Source organism: Stenella coeruleoalba, assembly GCF_951394435.1.
Source record: "Stenella coeruleoalba genome assembly, chromosome: 10".
In the NCBI taxonomy this organism is placed as follows: Eukaryota; Metazoa; Chordata; class Mammalia; order Artiodactyla; family Delphinidae; genus Stenella; species Stenella coeruleoalba.
In genome coordinates, this window is record NC_137156.1 from 20,461,459 (window position 1) to 20,486,455 (window position 24,997).

The 24,997-nt window shown below is 41.6% G+C and overlaps 1 protein-coding gene across 1 annotated transcript in view; it reads left to right on the forward strand.

The window, feature by feature from the left end:
* Positions 1-5,700: 5,700 nt before the first annotated feature.
* The window catches only part of SCGN (secretagogin, EF-hand calcium binding protein), a gene marked incomplete at both ends in the record, with an annotated part of 37,516 nt that continues 18,219 nt past the window's right edge, over positions 5,701-24,997 (forward strand). The window contains 6 exons of the mRNA XM_079933986.1: positions 5,701-5,782; positions 6,731-6,801; positions 10,863-10,955; positions 14,583-14,672; positions 18,850-18,906; positions 19,212-19,289. Coding sequence (XP_079790112.1) covers positions 5,701-5,782; positions 6,731-6,801; positions 10,863-10,955; positions 14,583-14,672; positions 18,850-18,906; positions 19,212-19,289 — 471 coding nt within the window. The remainder of the gene's footprint in view (positions 5,783-6,730; positions 6,802-10,862; positions 10,956-14,582; positions 14,673-18,849; positions 18,907-19,211; positions 19,290-24,997) is intronic.

Sequence of the window (24,997 nt, forward strand, 5' to 3'; positions counted from 1 at the left end):
AAAATCCTCAACAAAATACTGGCAAACAGAATCCAACAACACATTAAAAGGATAATACACCTTTTAATTTATCCCAGGGATGCAAGGATTCTTTAATATATGCAAATCAATCAATGTGATACACCATATTAACAAATTGAAGAAGAAAAACCATATGATCATCTCAATAGATGCAGAAAAAGTTTTTGACAAAATTCAACACCCATTTATGACAAAAACTCTCCAGAAAGTGGGCATACAGGGAACCTACCTCAACATAATAAAGGCCATGTATGACAAACCCATAGGAAACATCATTCTCAATGGTGAAAAACTGAAGACATTTCCTCTAAAATCAGGAACAAGAAAAGAATGTCCACTCTCACCACTATTACTCAACATAGTTTTGGAAGTCCTAGCCATGACAATCAGAGAAGAAAAAGAAATAAAAGGAATACAAATTGCAAAACAAGAAGTAAAAGTGTCACTTTGCAGATGATGTGATACTATACAGAGAGAATCCTAAAGAAGCCACCAGAAAACTGCTAAAGCAAATCAATGAATTTGGTAATGTTGCAGGATACAAACTTAATACACAGAAATCTCTTACATTTCTATATACTAATGATGAAAAATCTGAAGGAGAAATTAAGGAAACACTCCCATTTACCACTACAACAAAAAGAATAAAATACCTAGGAATAAAGCTACCTAGGGAGACAAAAGGCCTATATGCAGAAAACTATAAGACACTGATGAAACAAATTAAAGATGATACCAACAGATGGATAGATATACCAAGTTCTTGGATTGGAAGAATCAGTACTGTGAAAATGATTATACTATCCAAAGCAAACTACAGATTCAATGCAATCCCTATCAAATTACCAATGGCAGTTTTTACAGAACTAAAACAAAAAATTTTAAAATTTGTATGGAGACACAAAAGACCCTGAATAGCCAAGGCAATCTTGAGGGAAAAAGCGGAGCTGGAGGAATCAGGCTCCCTGACTTCAGACTATACTACAAAGCTACAGTAATCAAAACAATATGGTACTGGCACAAAAACAGAAACATAGATCAATGGAACAAGATAGAAAGCCCAGAGATAAACCCATGCACATAGGGTCACCTTATCTTTGATAAAGGAGGCAAGAATATACAGTGGAGAAAAGACAGCCTATTCAATAAGTGGTGCTGGGAAAACTGGACAGCTACATGTAAAAGAATGAAATTAGAACACTCCCTAACACCATACACAAAAATAAACTCCAAATGGATTAGTGACTTAAATGTAAGACCAGACACTATAAAACTCTTAGAGGAAAACATAGGAAGAACACTCTTTGACATAAATCACAACAAGATCTTTTTTGATCCACTTCCTAGAGTAATGGAAATAAAAACAAAAATAAACAAATGGATTGCTTCCATGTCCTGGCTATTCTAAATAGAGCTGCAATGAACATTTTGGTACATGACTCTATTTGAATTACCATTTTTTCAGGGTATATGCCCAGTAGTGGGATTGCTGCATCATATGTTAGTTCTATTTTTAGTTTTTTAAGGAACCTCCATACTGTTCTCCACAGTGGCTGTATCAATTTACATTCCCATCAACAGTGCAAGAGGGTTCCCTTTTCTCCACACCCTCTCCAGCATTTACTGTTTGTAGATTTTTTGATGATGGCCATTCTTACCGGTGTGAGATGATATCTCATTGTAGTTTTCATTTGCATTTCTCTAATGATTAACGATGTTGAGCATTCTTTCCTGTGTTTGTTGGCAATCTGTATATCTTCTTTGGAGAAATGTCTATTTAGGTCTTCTGCCCATTTTTGGATTGGGTTGTTTGTTTTTTTGATATTGAGCTGCCTGAGCTGCTTGTAAACTTTGAGGATTAATCCTTTGTCAGTTGCTTCATTTGCAAATATTTTCTCACATTCTGAGGGACATATGTATAACTGATTCACTTTGTTATAAAGCAGAAACTAACACACCATTGTAAAGCAATTATACTCCAATAAAGATGTTTAAAACAAACAAACAAACAAAACCCAAATGGGACCTAATGAAAATTCAAAGCTTTTGCACAGCAAAGGAAACCATAAACAAGATGAAAAGACAACTCTGAGAATGTGAGAAAATATTTGCAAATGAACCAACGGACAAAGGATTAATCTCCAAAATATACAAACAGCTCATGCAGCTCAATATCAAAAAAACAAACGACCCAATCCAAAAATGGGCAGAAGACCTAAATTGACATTTCTTCAAAGAAGGCACACAGATGGCCAAGAAGCACATGAAAAGCTTCTCAACATCACTAATTATTAGAGAAATGCAAATCAAAACTACAATGAGGTATCACCTCACACCAGTTAGAATGGGCATCATTAGAAAATCTGCAAACAACAAATGCTGGAGAGGGTGTAGAGAAAAGGGAACCTTCTTGCACCGTTGGTGGGAATGTAAATTGATACAGCCACTATGGGGAACAGTATGGAGGTTCCTTAAAAAACTAAAAATAGAATTACCATATGACCCAGCATATACTGAGAGAAGACTGTAATTCAAAAAGACACATGCACCCCAATGTTCATTGCAGCACTATTTACAATAGCCAGGTCATGGAAGCAACCTAAATGCCCATCAACAGACAAATGGATAAAGAAGATGTGGTACATATTTACACTGGAATATTACTCAGCTATAAAAAGGAACGAAAGTGGGTCATTTGTTGAGACGTTGGTGGATCTAGAGACTGTCATACAGAGTGAAGTAAGTCATAAAGAGAAAAACAAATATCGTATATTAACGCATATATGTGGAACCTAGAAAAATGGTACAGATGAACCGGTTTGCAGGGCAGAAATTGAGACACAGATGTAGAGAACAAACGTATGGACACCAAGGGGGGAAAGTTCCGGCGGGGGGATGGTGGTGGGATGAACTGGGAGATTGGGATTGACATGTATACACTGATGTGTATAAAATGGATGACTAATAAGAAACTGCTGTGTAAAAGAATAAATAAAATTAAAAAAAACAAAAGGAAGGGAGTCATTGAAGGGAAATTACAACTCCCCAGAGAGCTCCACATGCCAGGCTCCTGGAAATTGGTCCAAGTTCCATTTGCTCTGGAGTTCCAAGAAGAACAGCAGTCCTTGTAGCTGTACTTCTTTCCTTGTTCTTTAGATTTCACCTTTACAACTTTTAAAAACTATGTTTGCATTATATGTTTTTGTAGAAAGTTTTAAAATAGAAGATTTACAGATAACAAAATTAAGTCACCCATTATTCTCCCTCTTCCCCATTCCAGAGATAATCATTTACATTATTAGTGTATATTCTTCCATTGTCTTCCTATGTGTAGAAACATGTATTTTATTTTAAAGATTTGGGTCATGCAATACGTGCATTTTTGTAACTTGCTTTTTAATCTTAACCTTATGTTCTGAGCATTTTTTTGTGTGTCATCAGGCTTGAAAATCAAGATTCCTGTGTATGCAGCAAAGACTATCATAGTGACTTAACATCATTTAACCATCCACTACATTAGACGTTGATTATTACTGCCTACGTTTGCCTTGTGTTTTCTTTTTTCCCACTGTTTATCAGAAAACAGTCACCAACCTTGTGAGTTCATATTTATCAGTCTTCCTGACTGATGTTTGACGTTATATCCAATAGTTTCCCAGGACCACATGTGATATGTGGATATATGGATACTGAGTGCCTTATCTTCTCCTCCTACTTTGTTCTCCAATTTTTGTACCCAACATTTTCCCCAAGAGTGAAGATATTGTTTTTCTTCCTTCAACCTAAGCCACATTCCTCAAAAATCCTGAAGTTTATATCACCATCTTCCAAATGTGTATGTAGGGAAGATTCATCATTTTAGTAGCTAACCTACACTGAATGTTTACTGTGTTTTCTGTGCTTAGAGGTTTATAAGAATTTTTTTCATTTAAACTTTATGATAGTAATACAAGGCAAATACTACTATTATCTTCCTCTACAGGTAAAGAAAGTGAGGCTTCTTTTGAGTAACTTGACTAATGTCACAGCTAGTAAGAGGCAAAGCTGGCCCTAAACCCAGACCTGTTTGCGTCTACATAATTTATTATTATTATTACCTAAAGTCCTTTTTTATTCAAATTTTCTTAGTTTTTGCCTAATGTCCTTTTTCTGCTCTAGGATACCACCAGGATACAATGTTTCAATGTTTCATTTAATCATGTCTTCTTGGACGTCTCTTGGCTGTGACAGTTTCTCAGACTTTGCTTTTTTTCTCTAAACTTTTTTTTTTTTTTTTTTACAATATAGTCACCTCTTATCCTCTACAAGACCACAACAATTACAATTTATTGTGCACTGTTGAGAGTGGCTTTGGTCCTCACAGCAACTCTCCAAAGCTATTATAATCCTCATTCTACAGTTGAGAAAACCGAGACTTAGAGATGAGAACTAATGATGGAGGTCACGAAGCTAGTAAGTGATGGAGCTGGGATCCTAACCCAGGACTGTCTGACCATTAGTGTCATGTTCTTTTAAATACTCTAATTTAGGTGGCTTATGTACATGTGCTTTTAAAAAATAATATTAAATATTAATAGCAGAGTTAGAGTGCCATAAAGATCGATATTTGGTCCAACTCTCCTATTGCCCAAGCTCCTTCTACAGATTCCTCAACAAAAGGTTCTAAGCACATGGTCAGAAGTCATCAGTATCACTCAGCTTACTGTTTCACAAAACATCCAGTCAAGCTGTGAACAATTCTGATCACGAGAGCTCTGTGTTCTTCCAAATGGTTTTTCCTCTGGTCTTAGTGTGGTTCTCAGGAGCCAAACACAACCATCTAAACTTCTACTAAGAACTCTGCAGTCGGCCACCATGTCTCCCCCTAGACAATCCTTTCCTGGAAGAGCGTGGCACAGTATGAACTTCCTTCAGCATCTTAATAGCCTGATTTAGACCACAGAATCTGTGGTCTGCAGAATCTCTATTTAGATGCAAGTCCTTATAGTGCATTATAGCTCTGCAACGTGCATGCCCTCTACAATCAGAGCTCAGTAATCGCCCTGCTGACTCCTTGCTTACTGGTAACCTCTTTCTCACCCCAGCGCTATCACCCCTCTCCTCCTCACCCCCACCCTCCCCACACACGACATTTCTAAATCATCAGGCCAAAGGATCCTAACACTGACACCCTTCCAACCCTCTAAATGGGGGAGCTGTCTCTAGAAAACCCCTTGAGATACACGTTTGGAAGGTGAGTGAAACATAAGGGGGATACTTTCTCTGAGTTTGACAAACAGGTTAAAGGGCAAGGAGAGTGAACCATGACCGCCCGGAGACAGATCCTTTCTCCCCCACTTCCCCACAGCGCTGAGGCAGACAAGAGCTCCCCGCTGGCTGTGCCCAGCACAGACAGCGCACGCGGGGCGGGTCAGGGACGACGCGCGTGAGCAGGGCGGATTCCCAGCAGCTGGTTTCCCCGAGAGTCCGCGGTGGGGCCTTGGGGACGGCACAGCGACGCTAAGGCGCCAGCAGCTGCCTCGCCAGCTGCCCCCGTGCCCGCCCCTCAGACTGGTGCTCAAAGGAAATCAGAGGGCGAAAGAAGCTGGCAAGAGTGTCAGAAGATACCGTAAAGGAGTCCTTATCAAAGTTCTCTAGGTGTTTCTTGCCGGCCGGTGCCTGCGCTTCGTTGTCAATACCATGGACAGCACCCGCGAACCGACTCAGGGGCGCTCGGACGCCGCTGGCTTCTGGCAGGTCTGGCAGCGCTTTGACTCAGAGGGTGAGTAAAGCCACCTGTACAGCCTTGCTGAAAGGACCTAGAGCTTCCTCTTCCCCATACGTCTTTCCCTGCAGAAAGTTGTCTTCCAGCGCTGTTAATGCAATATACCTAACGCAGTATACCTAACAGACGTCTGGTATACTGGAGCTGCACTTCTTGGTACCTTGTGAACGTTCAGGGTGGGAGGAGGGACCTGAAATTACACCCCGGCCCCCACCCTCCAACGTGTGTGTGTGTGTGTGTGTGTGTGTGTGTGTGTGTGTGTGTGTGTGTGTGTGTGTGTGTGTGTAGTGATATACCGTATATATAATGACAAATATTTTATATATTAGAGGCTTGTGGGCTGACACTCGGGTATCTGAAGTCAGCCCTCTATGACATTTTTACTCAAATGCTCATTTTTACTCAATGACTTTGTTGTGTAACCCCCAGTCTCTCAAAGAGAGGGTGAATTTTATCAGCTTTCAAAAAGACACTACCCTCACTCCCCAAAAAACTACTTGAAAAGAACTACTTACATTTGCTTTGTCTTCATTAAAAAAGAAACATAAAGGAAATATCTAAAGTGTGCGTTTTAACCTTGCAAACTAAGATTCAATACTTACATCTCTTAAATTTTTCCAAGACTGCAAAATCCTTGGGTTAGAGTTTATTCTAAAACTCATGTTTATTTGTGGATTAAAATTCATGTATAAATAGCTTTCCTTTCCCCACTATTTGTACAAACCATAGCACAAAGCATTGACTCTCAAATATGTATTTGCTATTCACATCCATGTCATCTAGAGGTAGATACCGGCACTTCATTAGAGTTACAATAGATAGTGTCCATGGGGATTTTATAAATTTGAGATTAAAAACAAATTTAGATGTTAAGTGTTAAATACTAAATGTCACATGTTATTCTGTGTAAGTGACTATTATTTATGGATACCTTCTTGCATTTAGAAAAAGGTTACATAGAAGAGAAGGAGCTGGATGCTTTCTTTTACCACATGTTGCCGAAATTTTGTACTGATGTAAGTACTTGTGCCACTAAGCATTAATTTATGTTCTCTTAGTGAATTCTAAAAAGCATCCAAGTCTTATGTTGATTTGTACCTATTAATCGCATCTGATCTCTTTTCTTCCTTGCATGTAATTTTTCTCCCTCTCCTAGCAGCACAGAGGGATTTAGGTAGGTTTTATGAGGTTCAGATGTAGCATTTGACATGCTGGTCACTGACTTTTAGTGTGACATCTGTCATCCACTCAGAGATTTTAACTGTAGATTCAAACAACCCTGTTTTGAACGTCTCCTTGGTTATGTCTCTGCTAATGGATTTAAACCTAGAGATAAGGTAGCTCACTTTGCTCAGAAAGGTGGAAAAGATGTTAAGAGCTTTTGAGGCTCTGGGTGTTTAGTGCCTTTAATATTACTTGGATAGCAAACCACAAACAAACCATTCAAAAGCATTTTTCATTTTGTTAGAAAGGTTACAAATTTCTTAGGAAATGGCAAACCAGAAAATAATAAACATTCCCAGAGCCCAAGTATAAATGTAAACCAATCCATCCAGTGTCCATATCCCTCCCTGACGGTAAATCTGGCCTTGAGAGATGCAGATTACCTTTTGATGAGCCCTGTACCAAAGCAGAGGAAAAATGCACACAGAGACGCACCAGCCTGGGGCTGGGATAACCTGGTAAAGACTCCATCAGGGGATACATGGGAAGAGGAGTAGCTCTGGAGATAATAGTGTTTAAAACGAATTGTGGCGACAGCTTATCCTCAGCCATAGTTGTTTACATGGAAGAATACTGGAGTGCATCACACTTTCACGTAGGAGCCCAGTGCGGAGAACAAGCAGCTTGGGGAAGGGCAGTCAGATCAGAATCAGAGAGGCTGCCATCTGCCTCTAACAGCCACACACAGAGCTCGTAGTCACCCTCTCTCGCCCGCAGCCCGTCTGCCTCTCGTTTTCTATCTCTCTTCTGATCTCTTTCTGTCTCTGCCCATTTCTGTTTCTCATTCTGTGTTTCATGGCTCTCCTCTCCCATCATCTTTTTTTTCCCATCATCCCTTGACTTTCTCTGTGACTTCTCTTTCTCTCTCTCTCTCTCAGCTCTGTTTCTCATGTCTCTCCATCTGTCTTTGTCCCTCTCCTGTCTCTGTTTCTCCTGCTTTCTATCTTCAGTCTGTTTCTCAAGCTCTCTCATTGTCACTCCTCTCTTTTCTTCTCTCTTTCCTATCTCTCTTTGCCCTTCATTTCTTTTATCAGTTTCTCTCCTCTCATTTTCTCTTTCCTTCCCTTATCTCTCTGTCTGTTTCTCTGCTTTGCTGCCACTTACTATTGTAAATGCAAAGGCTCGTGTCGTTCCAGAACCCATGGGTCTGACGCCATTTTGTCAAACATGACAGGAGTATTTGAGGAAAACAAAAAGACGGAGGCAAAACCATTCAAAGTCTTGCAATAAACTGGTTGGTCAGAAACTAAACCCCAGAGACTTGGAACTTCACACCTTTTCAGAAAACTCCTTGCTTTAGTGATTTAAAGGAGGAGAAAAGTTGCCGTCACTATTGAAACTGAAAGTGTCTAATTTTCAGTCATGGGATGAGGGGTAGGGCTACTCAAACACTGGGGTCTGCTCTAGACTGAAGACACTGCGAGCTGCCTTCTTCTGGGGCTTGGGCTGACTTCAAAGGCATCGTTCCCATCAGTGAGGGAGAAGGTGGATGCCATCTCCCGTAGCTTGCCTGATCTTATCATCACCCCTCCCTCAGATCTGGCCCATGGCCTCACCTTCTCACACATGGACAGGCATGGTCCTCGGAGGAAAGGAAACAACAAATGACTCACCAGTCTGCTGTGCAACTGTGTTCAGTGCAGGCATTCCTGAGTCCAGAGGTGAAGGGGTTGGAAAGATGCAGAGTCCTTAGGCCAGTGAAAATAAAATTTTGGTGTGCCTAAGAATTAACTGTGTTTGTTAACATGCAAAGCCCCAGGTCCCACCTCTTAGGTATTTCAGTACATCTGGGGGTCTGTCTGGGGTCTTGCATTTTAAAAGCACCCTGACTCACACTGCATCTTCTTTCACTCTGTTCCCTCCAGGAACAGTGATTACCTGTCAGACAGGGGACTGTAATATAATTAGGCCAGTCCTGCTGACTTGTGGCTGTAGCCCCAGGTACCTCTCCTCAGCACTTGGCAAAGGAGACAGGTTTTGGAGCCAGGGGATAAGCTGTTTAAACTGTTAATCAGAAATGCTGTCATCTGCCATTGTTTCCTTTCAAAATGCTGAGGCATTACCCCAGGGAACATAGTTACAGACACCTTCACTGGGCGTTCCATGATACTGGGACAAGCATGATTAAGGAAACTGTTCCTAATTCTGGACTTTTTTTCCTGCTGAGAAATGAATAGGCCCTAAGTATGTCCTTAACAAGAGGACATGTCCCTCTCCGCGGAGGGATAATCACCACTTGTGACACCTACTTTTAATCAGTGATGCCCCACTGAGTACAGAAGCAGCAGCAGGGGGGCCTCCATGACCAGGCAGCCCCTCACTCTGGCGTTTAAGTGTGACAAGCAGTTCATCAGAGGCCTGAATAGCTTTACTTTCCTCCCCTGATTAGCGAGTCACAGAGACCTTGGGGGAAGGAATTTGAAGATTTCTAACAGCAAGCTGCCTGCTAGTCAGTCTTGGAGAGCAGCCGGCCTGCTTGTAATTACGTTCCTCACAGCCTCTGAGGGGACTGACCTAATGGAACCATCGGCTGCTCTTGCTGCTTCTGTTACTCACCCCCCTCTTATCTCCGCCTTTTGTCTTTTCAAATACTCAGAACTGGCCTCTGAACCAGGTCCAGCTCTAGCCAGTGTGTTGCATAGCATTGCTTTCTGGGGCTGTGTATGCATTCTTCACGTACAGATTGTAGCACATCCTAGGCCTGTTTCAATGCTTCAGAGATGATTAATACTCTGCTGGGGCCTAGAGTCTCAGACAAGGCGAGCAGGGTTGGTGCTGATGGGAAATTACAACAGAGGGAGCCCTAGACTCTTTTGCTTTAGGTCCAAGGGATAATCATGGACTTTGGAGTTAGAGGTCTGAGAGGATGGAAGTCAGGTTTCTGTGCCTTCAAACTAAAGGTCAAAGGCCAAGCTGAAATTCAAAGTGAAGACCCACTTTCCTGCGTGATTTCCATTGCGATTTTCCTGTATGACGCACATACACACTCATACAAGCCACACAATCTACGGCGCCAAGACTACAGAGGCTAATTTCTCGGTACATAGTGGAGTGTCAAATGAGGAGACCTGGTTGGCAGGGAGAGTGTAGTAGTATTAGGGAGAATAAATTTTAGTATAACTGATCTAGTCTGAAGTCTAGGAATACGGCACTGTTTGGGAGTATCTGTGCCTCTCAGTCCCTACATCAAAATTCATTCTCCATTGTTGATTATACCTGTCACCTTTCTTTGTAATAACCCTGCCGCCCACTGATGAAGAACAATTTAATGTGTGGAAAAGGTTGTACAAGGAAGGGATATGTGACGTCTTCAGTAGTTCAATGATTATTTCTTTGGTTTCCTCTTTAATTATTTTCCCCTAATTATTCTTTTCCTTGGCGAGACCAAGATTAAAAGAATAAACTCTAGCAAACTGGGGACCCAGAAGAGCTGGACTTTTCAATTAGAAAAGAATAAAAAAAAACCTCTGAGTTCTTGGGAAGAAAGTTTATATGTTCATTACAATACAATCTTTTGTCACAACCAAATATAGAATGATGTTCAAATTCATTCTATCAATAGTCTAGTCTCTAAGCTTCTCTTCATTCATACTTTAGGAGCTCACTAGCTACAAGTCTTACCTAGTTAGGATTCTGATTAGTGGTTATTTGTTTAAGAAATCTCCATCTCTCTCTCTCTCTCTCTCACTCTCTCTGGTGTGCAACTTGGTGGGATCACTTTCAGTGGCTAAGTAACTTACTTTCCAGGTTAGACTAACATAATTATCAGGCTATATACTCTGAATATTTGATCTCCTAACTACATTTCTGGAATCTCAGTGGCTTTAATGTGGTTCTGTCTGGCCCACTATAGGATGCAGTCATGGAAGAAAATGTGCAGAAGATGAAACAACAATTTACGTCTGCCCACAATGTCTCTAAAGACGGTCGCATACAGATGAAAGAGGTACCTTTTATGACTGTAACTTTCTTGACTGTACCTTCTTGGACTATAATTTTCTCTGAAGGATAATGAAAGTTTTACATTTGATTGGAAAATTAGAACCCTCTGCAAGGCAGCTGGGTTACATAACATTTCTGAAGTACTCACTTTTCCTTTTTCATCAGCTTAATAACAAAGAGTAGATGATGCTTCCATCATTTTATTTAGGTCAATCAATGTTTGTACTTATTTTATAATTGGGGAATTGATATGCTGGAGGCTGGAGGCTTTTCAGTTACTTGATCTAATATTTGTCTCCTTCCACAGTGTCCTGTTCAAATTCAACCTTGACATAAGGGAAAACGTACTGACAATAAATGAGTTTAAAGTTCAGTATCAGTTCCCAATGGAGATTGGAAAGATCAGTCCGTGAACGTCATTAAAAACAAAACAGAAAGCAGCCGCCTCTACTTCAACTCAAGCCACACTTACTAAGTACCTACTAAAGCGAGGAACTGTGTTAGACATGCGGCGCCAGGCACAGTCTATCTTTAACCTGATAATTTTTCCTTCCAGTTACAAAAACGTTTCCAGTTTAGAAAGGATTTCCACACATATTATGTTACTTTATCCCCACAGTAGCTATAGAAGATGGACATGGAACATTAGCTCTATTTTACTGATGAGGAAGCTAAGTTACTTTCCTAGCATCGTATGGCCAGTAAGTGGCACTGGATTAAGTTGTAACCCACTTATAGGTATGAATCTATACAGGTTTATTCTATAGAGTTATAAATCCATACATATAAATGAGCTGCTAGGGGCTTCCCTGGTGGCGCAGTGGTTGAGCATCCGCCTGCTGATGCAGGGGACGCGGGTTCGTGCCCCGGTCCGGGAGGATCCCAAATGCCGCGGAGCGGCTGGGCCCGTGAGCCGTGGCCGCTGAGCCTGCGCGTCCAGAGCCTGTGCTCTGCAACGGGAGAGGCCACAGCAGTGAGGGGCCCGCGTACCGCAAAAAAAAAAAAAAAAAAAAAAAAAAAGAGCTGCTATGAAAGTAAGATATTTATTTCATAGACAAAACTGCCTGCTGGACATATGACCTGAAACCTGAAGAGCTAGTCTCTTAGTGCTGTCATACTTAGTCATTATTGTTGGTGAAAATAGTAATTTTTCTTCAAAAAGTTATGATAACAAGGCAAGATTATGTCTTCTTATAAAAAATAGACATGTTCACACCAGGAGGCTGCCTTTTCAGAAAACTACTAAGCTAAACTCCAGATTTATGAGTGTAGCTACTTCCAAAGTTTTCACTAAAAGGCAAAAATTATTTATATAACCAATAATTGCATTATAATTGATGTAAATGTATCAGTGTATTGATTAATGGAAAAGTAATTGTACGCATCAAGGTAGAATAAGCAAAGTATTCATAATTACATGTTCACAGTTACATTCTCTAGCCCATAGAACGGAGCACAGCGTATAGTGGCACTCAATAAATATTTGTTAACTTAATAATAAATGAATGAAACATGGTAAATAATGAAAAACTATGCCATTATCTTACCAATTACTGGTAGACCTTCCTGAAGCAATTGGGAACTTGGCAAAAACTTTGGCATCCGTGCCAACCATTCTGTCATGGAGTCCTGCCAATGAGCATAACTGAGGTTGTCTGTAGAGAAGCTGATGGTATAGGACTGCTTTGGTCCCCTGAAAACCTCATGAGTCTGTGAGTGTAAAGAGTAGCAAGGTCTCTCCTACTGTCTCCTGCTATACCACTGGCCATTTCTCTTACTCCAATTACAGGTACTTGTGACATAAAATCAGCTCACCTGCACACATTTGAGCTATTTTAGCACAAAACAAAACGGGAAAGGAGTCGCATCTAAGAGCCAAAGTGAAGCTTGGGGATGATCTGTGTCCAGGGCTCCTCTGTGCCACTCTGGTCAAACTGAAGACGGAGTGCGTTCTAGAGACTTAGGGCTGGTGAATTACATTTTAATTTGGTTTCTCAGCCTGTGTCACCCCATGCGAAAACACACTTAGTCCTGAAGAGCAGCTCGCAGCTCACCTTGTGTGGTGGGTAGGAAAAACACAAAGTCAACAGGTGAAGTATGAAACCTTGGCCAAGTGATTTCATCTCTCTGAGCCTCAAGTTCATCGTCTTCATCCACAGAGCAGTTACCACGGACTAACTTTTTAATGGGTACCAGGGACTTTGCTAAACAGTTTATAAATAGTGCCTCACCTGACTTTTAGTCTTCACATAAGCACCAGGATATAAATATTATTATCTCCATTTTACAAATGAGGAAATTGAGGCACAGAGGTATCAATTAAATTGTCCAAGATCAAATAATAGGTGAATACGGAGAAGGAAGGATCCACACTAAAGCCAACAACACACTGCTTTGTGCTGCCTCCCATTCGTATTAAAATGCCAATACTTACATTTACCTGAAGGATTGGTGTGAGAATTTAATGAGATGATAGATGAAAAGGACATTGCCAGTGCCTGCCATGTAGTAGGTATTCAATATATGACAGTTGATATTAACACGATGTGCCCTTGAGCTGACCTACATCCAACTAGAGAATATGAATGGGAGCGTGGGCTAATCATTCCTACAACCTAGCAGAAGCTTTTGCTCTGGACTTTCTCTAGCACTGAACAAGATGCCGGGAGAACTATGGTTATAGAAGAAATGGCCGTTGTTTATGGGGGACAATTCAGAAAGGAGACAGTATACACTGAAATACCATAGGTTTGGCAAAGAACCCAGCCAAACGTGCCTATGAGCTGAAACAAGTATTACCATCACGTAGGGGAAGACATGTGACCTTTGTTCATGGGAGCAAGGGAAGTCAGTCAGTAGAACTGGTGCTCATATAGACGGCTGGATGGTTAAATTTACCACGAGTGAACCAACTTTGAAAGTATCATATAGATGCTAATAATATAAAAGAATATAAACCATAGCCAACTCAAGAATCAAGCCAAACAGCAATCATTCCTGATTGTGTGTACGGCACCGAAGTGATCTGTATACACAGCATCTCACCAGCACAGCACAGGGGTTAAAAGTGTGGGCTTAGCTGAGGTCCTGACTCCACCACTTACTAACTACATAATGATGGCAAGCTCCTTATCTCTGGGAAGCCCAGTTTCCTTAACTAATAAATAATACTAATGATGTGTTATGCACCCTATAGGTTGTTCGGATTAAATGAGTTAGCATATATAAGTATTTAGAACAATTCATGGCACATATAAAAATTACTGGGTATTTTTATTTTCTACTATAATTACAGAGTTGTTAATATAAAATTGGAGCCTCTCAGAATAAGGTCTGGAACATTTTAAGCACTAACACATTTATTATTAAATAATAATAAAGATGATTATTATTATTTTGGATTGTAAGCTCATGGAAGACAGATACTCATAGTGTTTCACACCTAGAAGGGTGCAATACTTCCTGAAAGAATCAATGAATCCAAAATGACAATCAAGGGCGCGGAACTACGTGTTGGGCTCTCCATCCTGAGAGATCCAAGCCCTTCTGCCCTCTAATATGTTCCTTGATGCCTTTTACCCACGCAGCACCGGCCAGTGTCACCAGCTGCTATTTCCCCCTTTTCCTTTAGCTTGCCTGCATGTTCTTGTCCGAGGATGAAAACTTTCTTCTGCTCTTTCGCCGGGAAACCCCCTTGGACAGCAGTGTGGAGTTTATGCAGGTAAGCGTTTGGTTGTGTCTCTATGGAGGGTGAGGCCAGGATTCCAGCCACCTGCTGTGGCTGCCACCACTCCTGCCCAGTCCCCAAGGGAGAGCTGCCCACAAAGGACAAGACCATGCAAAGAAGCCCTTGTGTGGAGCCTGGACTTTGGCCCCAAGCCCCAATGTGCTCTCTCAGTGTGCTGACCCGGGCTGCCCCTGAGCTGACAAACTCCTTAGCCTGGGCTAGAGGAAGGCTTAGACGAGGGGCCCGGCAGGTACCTGAGGCATGTAATGGGAGGGTAGGGAGGGGGCCGTGGAACCTGGAGAGCACATGCCCATCAAGAGCCCAGAGTCCTGTGAGCTCCAGCCAACTGCTGCCTTCTGAGAATGCAGCCTAGGCATCTAGACTCTATGGGAAACTACTTTTTTTTTTTTTTTTTTTTGCGGTACGTGGGCCTCTCACTGTTGTGGCCTCTCCTGTTGCGGAGCACAGGCTCCGGACGCGCAGGCTCAGCGGCCATAGCTCACGGGCCCAGCCGCTCCGCGGCATGTGGGATCTTCCCGGACCGGGGCACGAACCCGTGTCCCCTGCATCGGCAGGCGGACTCTCAACCACTGCGCCACCAGGGAAGCCCGAAACTACTTATTTTTAAATGTTGGCGACTGATTCTAGTTTTGAAGGCACAGTATGGTCAAAATACAACTGATTAGAGGGCTGATCCAGCCAGCAGGCATCTCTTTGCAATCGCTGCGCCAGCATAAAACCAAAAGGCAGAATCGATGGCTCGTCTTATCTCCTCTTTCAGCCTCTAGGTGTTACTGTCTGTGGGTGAAAAAAGACCAGGGGAGGCAGAGCAGGGTGTCTTCAAGGCCAGAGCGGCAGATTCAAGACAGCTCCTGCACCCAGGGCCCCATTCCTGAAAGACTTACCAGGTCCCCACTTGGGAGATAATAACTTGGCACCCTTGTGCACTACTGTATTTATCTTCTGACCAACTGGAAGTTATGAGAAATGGAGCAAGCACTTGCATAGACAATTCACAGAAGAAATATGCACAGACAATTGATATATAACAGTAACCAAAGAAATGCAAATTAGAAACAACTAACTCTTCCAAAGTGGTAAAGACTTTAAGAGGATCAACAAAAAGACACAGCACTGGCAAGCAAGCACTGAGACTTGCTCTTGCTATCCTGGTAGGCACGCGCACTGGGATAATTTTATGGAAAGCGATTTTGCAAAAATGTAATCAGGATTCTTTAAAATTTCATAATCCAGAGTTAATTAAAAAAAATCTTTACCCTTGGACTCAATAATTCTACTTCTCCAAGCATCTATGTTAAGGATATAATCAGAGATGCAGACAAGTTTTCTACACAATGATGTACATTAAATATTTCTGTTACTTAGTATAGTTAAAACTGAAAATAACATAAATGCTTAAGAATGAAAGAAAAATTAGGTAAATTATGATACATTCATACAATTCATTCATTCCACAAATACTTATGTGCCCCTGCAGTATGCCAGCAACTGTTCTAGGCCCTGGAGACTCATGAGAGAAAAACCCCATTGTGGAACTTTATGCATCACTGAAAGTCAAGTTTTCAAAGACTATCTAATGACAAGAAGGAAGTGCATTATGGTGTTAAGAAACAAAATTGCATATGCGTTATGATCTTAACTTTGCTTAAAGAATTATTTACCCTAACACCCATGTAAATAAGACAACGGGTAAATACACACTAGATAAATATTGGGGTTTTTTAGGGGTAAGACTTTGGATAATATTTATGTTCCCTGTACTTCTGTATTTTCCAATTGTGTCGAATCATTATTCTATTATTTACAGATGATTTTAAATGACATTTTCAAAATAATTTTAGTTGTGTTTAAGAATGCTCACAGAAGATTTTAAATGAAAATAATAGACTATCCAAGTGTGCAGGCCATATGACTTCCCCTTCATTTTGTCACATATATAATAGAAACACAATGAAAAGGAAACACATAGAAATGACAAGTGACTATCTTGGGGTAGGAATTTCAGAAGATTGTAGTGTTTTATATTTCAGTAATTTCGTACAATAAATATGACTTGCTTTTATAATGAGCAGAAAGTATTAAAATGTTATGCCTGTGTAGGCTTGAATAATCTTGAGAAATGGGAAAAAGAAAAGTTCCATATGCCATTTCCATCTTTTTTTTTAAAAAAAAAAACTTTCTCCATTTTCCTCCCTCCCTTCTAGTTTGTCAATTTCTTCTGTCAAAAAGTGCTTTCTCTTTCTCTACCCAATTAAAAAAAATATTTTGGATTCTTGAATTCTTTTTTTAAAATTAAATTTGTTATAACCTATGTACTCTCCTATATTTTTTAAGAAATCCTACCTTAATGTCTTTATATTCCCCCTGAACTACAGGACCTTAAGACACTATCAGCTCACTTGCCATTATTGTCCAGAATATTAGTTCTATCTTGTTTTCTTTAACCCCACAAATTTTATGCTAACAAGATGTTTCCATTTGCCCACATGTTTCCCATTGTGTTTGTACATCATTCCTTCTTCATCTTAGATTTTCCTCCTTTGTGTTCCTCCTTCCTGGAGTATATCCTTTACCAAGAGTCTGTTGGTAATAAACTCTGTTTTTGTTTGCCTGGAAACCTTTTTGCTTTCATTCTTTAAAGACAGGCATATATAGTAGTCACATAAAGATCTTTGGCCCACCAATAGCTCAGTTGCAGTAAAACTGTAAGATAAGTTAGATGGAAAATGTTTGGAGAACAGCATTAAAAAGCAGGTTAAAATGTTTTTGTTATTTGAAATTTTCATTCTTCTTCTGGTATAGTCATACCATTAAAGTTAGGATATAAATCACATTTAACCAGGTGATTTTCTAAGCCTGGTTAGATTCAGGCAGAAACGTTGGTGACAGGGACTGAAAGGGGCAATGTTTCTGAACACTTCTCACTAAGTATCAGCATCTCCTACTATCCCTGCAGGATATTCAGGCAGGACCCTAGTTGTGATCTAGAATTAAGGTCCCTGCAGTTGATGACTCAGGAAACCCATTCCACATCAATGAAACATTTGTCAATTAAAAAAAAACACTTAATCCTACTTTTTCATTCTGTATAGGAGTTAGGAAACTTGTTAACTTGTGAGGCTTGGATATGGAAAAATCAGAGGTGGTCAAAATCACACCATTTACTAAAGAAAGCAGTTCAATGTTTCCTGAAAAATATTCAGCTGTGCTGTCTTCCAGTTTAAGTAACTGTACCTTCAGCTGGCTGAATGCTGTTTTTTGTGGGGTTTTTTGGCCACACTGCACAGCATGTGGGATCTTAGTTCCCCGAGCAGATATCGAACCCGAGCCACCTGCATTGGAAGCACAGAGTCTTAACCACTGGACTGCCAGGGAAATCCCACGAATGCTGTTCTTAAACCAATGAAAGGGTTGGCTTGCTACTGGGAATTATCAGAGGTGTTTTATTCCCTTTACCTGGAGCCAAGACCCCAAAGGCAAGATTCCTTAGGGGCCCTTTCTGCCGTGCAATTTATTTTGGGGAAGTTGACCTTTGCATGAAGGTTATTGCTGTTCGGGGTTTTAGTCTTATGGAGGTGCCTCAGTTTGACTTCTCACCTTGGGTGGCCCCAGGATTTGTCTCCTGTCTACCTTGTGTGCAGTTTCCTGATAAAGCTACAGGCTAAGTTATCAGAGATCAGTAGATGTACCTAGGATAGACTTTGGTTTCTGTTTTGTGTTTTCCTATCATGTCAGACCTCTTAGATGTCCCCTCACTTTCTTGCCCGCTGAGCTATGTATGTAAAGAGTTGTTTTTTAGAGTACTCTGCATTTTTAGGAATTTAGTACAAAGAAGGTTTCTTGGTTTGCCACATTGCCTCCCACTGAAGGCCATCCCTTGATATCTTTCCATTTTGAACTTTCCATAGCTCCCTTTCAGTGAGTGTACTGTGCTCCTCCTAAGTGGCTCTAAGCGAATGCACTGAGTCATTTCTAGTGAGTTCTGCCCAAACAATAGCTGTCACCAAAGAAAGCCTAAAATTTTCCATGCAAAGTCTTAGTTGCACCCAGTTAAGTACTATTATCAGATGCTGAACCATAGTAGACAGCAGCATAAGTTGACCCCAAATTATTTGAGGGTAAATGGAGTAATGGCTTTTGTGTATTTCAGATTTGGCGCCAATATGATGCTGACAGCAGTGGCTTTATATCAGCCGCTGAGCTTTGTGTAAGTGTTGCCAGGAGCTGTGTCTGGGTGAAGGGCGGGTTTGCTCATCGCTGGGAATTTGATATATATGTATCATGAGACTGATTTCTGTGTTTCCAAGAAACATGGATATGAATTTGTTACTTAAAAAAACTGATTCATGTTTAGAAGGTTTAGAAACTGTATGTTGGATTTATTGCTTGCTAAATGCATTTCAGTTACTTCCTAAAACAAACGGATCACAATTCTTAAAATACAGCCTCTTGAGATTTTTAGATTTTTGTTTGCTCACTAGATAAAATGCAGCTCTTTTCTTGATGTCACAGAACTTCCTCCGAGACCTCTTCCGCCACCACAAAAAGGCCATTTCTGAGGCTAAGCTGGAAGAATATACTGGCACCATGGTGAGTAACTGAGCAATGCGATCTCCATGAGGACAGCTTCTCCGCTGCCTCCTCAGAGCTCAGAAACGTTGTCTGGGACAGTGGATGATTCTACCCATTTAGCAAGTTGATTTACAGCAATTGGGAATCAGATAGATGGGAGATGTGTGTCCCACCTCTGCCATCTTTAGCCATGGCCTTGAGAAACAGTCCAGGCTCTCAACTTTACTTACTTCATCTGAAAAATGGAGATTAATAGTATCTAGTTACTGCGAGGGCAAGTGAGTGGATGCATATGAAGCACTTTGCAGAGCATCAGGGGAATAATAAATGTTCGGTACATGTTAGCTCTTCCTGTAGCGGTTGTCATGGCCCTTGTTGTCATGATTTCACTCGCCCCTCATGCCACATGACCCCAGGACTCTTTCAGCGTCAAAGCTCCCTGGAAAATGGTGAAGTAGGAGAAGCTGCCTTTGGTGAACTCATCCTCATATTCTGTTTCAGTTCCTAACTTGATGCTTTTCTCCCAGTGCTAATCAACACTCTGTATTGAACTGGATCTGGCTTCTCTACCATTTATCTCCCCCCGAGCCCCTTCCCATCCCCAGATGTGGGCTTCATTCCAATCAAACTCTGTAGGTTTCTTAATTAACAAGCAAGGAAATTGCTGGTAGAGGTCAATTTACTTTTTTTTTTTTTTACTTTTTTTTACAAATTACTTGTAAAAGTACTTTACGATTACTTGTGCAATTGCTACACTTATTATAGAAAGAGTTCTTGAGTAGACGCATCTTACCGAACCTTCCGGTGAACAGCCACGGAAGCGCATCACTGAGAGGAGTTTTACGGATCCCTGTTAAAATGTGCACCACTAGGTTCATCTATTTCGGCCTTTAAATGATGTTTCCAAATACTGTATTCATTCTAACAACCCCTTTATAGCACTGGCATTGTTCCTGCTCCTTTGTGTATCTGATGATTGAGGCTTGGAAAGGGTAAGTGACTAAGTCACCACCAAGTTGAATCCCTAGACTCGTTTTATAAAAATCAGATTAACTGGGAAAGGTTAAGTTGCCTAGCCTAAGGCACCAGTTACACTGGAAGTTGGGCTCTCCTGGCTTTCAACCCTGCATCTTCCTGGCTCTCTCTCTGTACTCTGACTCCTCCAAATGCTGCTTCCAGCCAAGGGCATTAGCCCTGGGAAGGAAGAATGTGCTCTTGACCATGACACCTTGTAAATGGCCTGGACAGGAGCAAAGCTGATGCCAAGGACAGAGTCACACCCCAGGCCAGGGTCTCAATCAAGGAAATTATCTGGCTTTCTACTATGTTGACTTGTCGTAACAGCATGCAAAACGCTGTTTGAAATCCTGAGTAAATAGATACTTAGCACTAAGGAGTGAAAGTTCCAGTGAAACCCTCTAATAGAATAAATAATCTGAAAAAGGAAATTAGACTGAAAACTGCCTGGGGGAGAGAATAACAAGGAGATTATTCTTCCAGTTGGGCATTTTTTTCAACATTGATTTAACGATGTTAGCACTGGCTGTTGTTATCTTGATTTTATTAATGTATAAAACAGGCCCTACACAATGAAATGCTTGCATTTAGAATCTCCAGCATGTTTCCAGTATTTCTTTGAATACCTTTGACTCCGAGGGGCTTCCCTCCACTTCCAACTAGAATACTAAGCCACTGCTTTCTGATTTTTTCACACAGCTTGGCTATTTTTTCCTTACTTTTCTCCACCTGGTTCTTGCTCGTCCTTCAAGATTTAGTTAGACGTCATCTTGCCCTAGAAGATCTTCCATAACCTTCTTCTATAGTGGATCCAAGTGCCTCTCGTCTGTGTCCCTATATTATCTTGTGTATTTCACTGTCGTAACATCATAGTCATCCATGTAATTCATTCCACAAATATTCCTTAAAATCTGCTATGCCTCAGGCACTCTTCTAGTCATCAAGGATTCAACAGTGAGTGAAACAGACAAAGGAGAGACTGACACTAACAATAAACACAATAAGTAATAAATTACATTTCATGATAGAGGGTAATAGTGTGATGGAAAAAATTGAAAAGTAGACCAGGCAGTGCCAGCAGGGCAGCTAGGATGGGAGCTTGGGGAGGTGTAATTTTCAATAGGGTGGTCAGGGGAGGCCCTTCAAGAAGATGCAACATGAGAAAGGACCGAAGGTGCAGCCAGCAGAGTCCCTGGGTCAGGGGTGTGCCGGGGATTTCCAGGAACAGGAAGAGACCAGTGTGGCTGGATCAGAGTAAGCAAGGATGAGATGTAGGCCAGACCAGGTTGGGCTTTTGGGGCCACTGTGAGAACTTGGGGTTTTAGTTGGAGGGAGATGGAGAGCCACTGGAGGATTTGAAGCAGAGGATGCCATGATCTAGCTGCTGTGTTGAGAAGAGCCCGAAATGGGCAAGGAGGGAATCAGGAAGACCTGTTAAGAGGCCATTGCTCCATCCAGGTGAGAGAGGATGGCAGCTTGGACCAGGGTCGGGTAGCAGAGGAGGTGAGAACTAGATCTGTCTGAAGACGGAATCAGTAGGGTTTCCTGATGAAGCAGCTGGGAGTCAAGCATGACACTGCCACTGTCTATGGATCCTGTACTCCACTAGGCTGTGATTCCTCAAGGGCAAGGTGGCATCTTATCTTTGTGTTCTCAGCCCTCCCACGGAGCCTGGCACACAGTGGGCTACTTAATGCGAATCGTCTGAACTGAATTTTCAGTTATTACCTCATAAACAGCTAGGAATAAACCCTAACAATATGACTAAACTTTGCCCTTGGGACCCTCCTGCCTCCCTCGTCCGTGTTCCTTGGGACCCTCCAGCTCCACCACGACTCTCGATCCCTCTTGAGGTGCCTCGCATACTGCATACTGCACATCGCAGCATTTTGCCCAGACCCAGCTTTCCTCAAGCAGTGCTTCATGTTCCGAAATTCTCCTTTTTCTCTTTCCTTGTTTAAAACCAGACCCTCCAGGGCAGAACCAGAAAGGGAGCCTGGAAGTGCTGAGCTCCCTCCTTATGTCTCTCAATGGGGTCCTTCATCACAAAGAGTCACCCAGAAGGATCCCAACCAGGCAGTGGGTAGGAGCCGTGCTGAGCCCAGGGGACAGAGACAGACAGGGAGATGGGAGCCCCGAGCTGACGACGGGAGGCGGGAGGGACAGGAGTGAGGGCTAGAGCTGGAGGCTTGGAGACAGAGCAGAGCAAATCGAGAAGGGACAGTCAGAGCAGGGCGAGCCTAGTATATGCCCCTGTGGATCTGCAAGTCGCGTTACTCTGCTCCTTTTCTTAAGCTGGGTCTGAGATGGTTTTTCTGGGCTGAGAGGTAGGGTCTCAAAGTGACCGAGAATATCCCCTCCCTCACCAAAACCCCACTCTCTTAATGCTGCTCTGTCAGGTTAGAATGCGCTCTGGTAAGCTAGTTCATACAAAGATGTGAGTTCATTCCTTCAACAAATATTTAGGGAGAACCTACCAAGGAAGATACGGTCTCTGACCTTATGGAGTCTTCCAACTGGGAGGAAATTTGGTAAGAACGGGAAAGGGAGCAAACATCCCCTCTGGTCCCTCCCTTTCATCCCCACTGTGTGCATCACTGCCCTACAGTATCGACCCATAAGTAGGAATTGAGTTCAATTTTCCTTTCAGTCCTTAAATACAGCAATTTCACCTTGAGATCCAATTAAAAGATTCTTGAAAAGTTTTCTGGATTTTTTAAAAAATAAGATGGACTGCAATGAAGCAGCAATTCTAGAGCTTCAGCAAAGGCAGGACAAGAAAAGGTAGGTGGACAAAGGGGAAAGGCCAGGAGAGGGATAAATTAGGAATTTGGGATTAATAGATACACACTACTATATAGATATATAGATATAATAGATAAACAACAAGGACCTACTGTATAGCACAGGGAACTATACTTAATATCTTGTAATAACCTATAATGGGAAAGAATCTGAAAAATATATATACACACACACACATATATGTATAACTGAATCACTATTGTATACCTGAAACATTGTAAATCAACTATACTTCAATTAAAAAAAAAGAGGTAGGTGAAAAGAATTAAACTTAAATTTTTTTAAAGATGTCTTCTTAACAGAGTACACACAGTACTTTATTTTCATTGAAACGTAGCCAGTGTTTGCTCTAGTATTAAATATTTTAATCCTAATAATTGAGAGTTCCTTCTGTGCTGGGCCCTGTGTGAAGCACTTTTCAAACATCTTATGATTCTCACATGAACCTTATGAAATAAGTATTTTTAAACCCCTATTTTGTAAATGAAAAAACTGAGGATTACAGGTCAGAGACGATAAGGACGGAGTGGAAATTCAGACCCAAATCCAGCTTCAAACTGTATTCAAACCATAACATTCACATCTGAAAGTCTAAATGTCAAATTATTAAAATGAAAACTTTCAAAAGAGGGAGGGCTGAGCTCTATGAGATCAAGAAGAGACACAAATCCCTATGAATAAAGTGAAGAGCAAGGTGAGGACAAAGCCATGTTAAGAGATTAGGATTCTCTTAGTATTTTTTTTTTTTTTTTTTTTGCGGTACGCGGGCCTCTCACTGTTGTGGCCTCTCCCGCCGCGGAGCACAGGCTCCGGACGCGCAGGCTCAGCGGCCATGGCTCACGGGCCCAGCCGCTCCGCGGCATGTGGGATCTTCCCGGACCGGGGCACCAACCCACGTCCCCTGCATCGGCAGGCAGACTCTCAACCACTGCGCCACCAGGGAAGCCCCTCTCTCAGTATTTTTAAAGATAAGATAATACAGGAGCTCTGACAGCCACAACAGAATTTATTACCCAGAAAAATGGATTTTTCTCCTCATGAAGTCCCTAAATACTCCTAAGAATTGACAACTTCTTAAACACCAAAATGGAAGCAAGTTAATGAAAGAAACAAGAAAGGGTTCCACAAAATTGTTCTGGAGAAAAGAGGAACACTGATTAAACTGGGGAAGGGAGAAAGAGAAGAAGAGTGAATTGTGGCTGCATAAAGCCCCAGGGGTCACATCAGTCAAACATCCCATTATAAGGGGCAGGAGAAGGCAGGGAGGAGAAGTGTAGACTGCTTAGAAAGTCAGTACTGGGCTGAAAAGAAGTTCTGCACATCATGCATCAGCCCCGCAGCCCTAGTTGCCCAGAGCGCTTCTCTCCACAGCTCTACGGTTTACATTTAAGAAACCTCAGGCTGGCAGCTCTTACAATGGAATGCCCTGAGCTGAAGAAAACCTATGAAATGAAAAAAGAAATGGCAATGTACACCTCTGATGGCTTTGAGCTTGGATCCAGAAGCTTAGAGTCCTGTGAAGTAGCTGAGGGGAATCCGAGTGGTCTTAGCCAACTTTTGAGTATCTAGAGGTTGAGAAATGACAGTTGACCAAGACTGTCCTGTTTCTCCTGTTATATGTGTCTGTTTCATTGCTAAAACCCTGGGGGTCTTCTGCTCATGTGTGCTGCAGTTAAGTATTCATTTTTGCTCTAAATTGTCCCATGAAGGCCCATGATCAATTAAACTCCAGGTAGCCCCTCACTGGTTCTTTATGTGCTGGGGTGATAGGTAAGTGTTGAGGAATCTAGTGAAAGAGTTTCCACCCAAGGATCTGAGTTTGCCCTCAAGACTAGATGAGTTTAATGAGATTTTGGCCCACCTATTTCATTTTTCTTTCTTAAATTGTAAAGGCGACTTATACT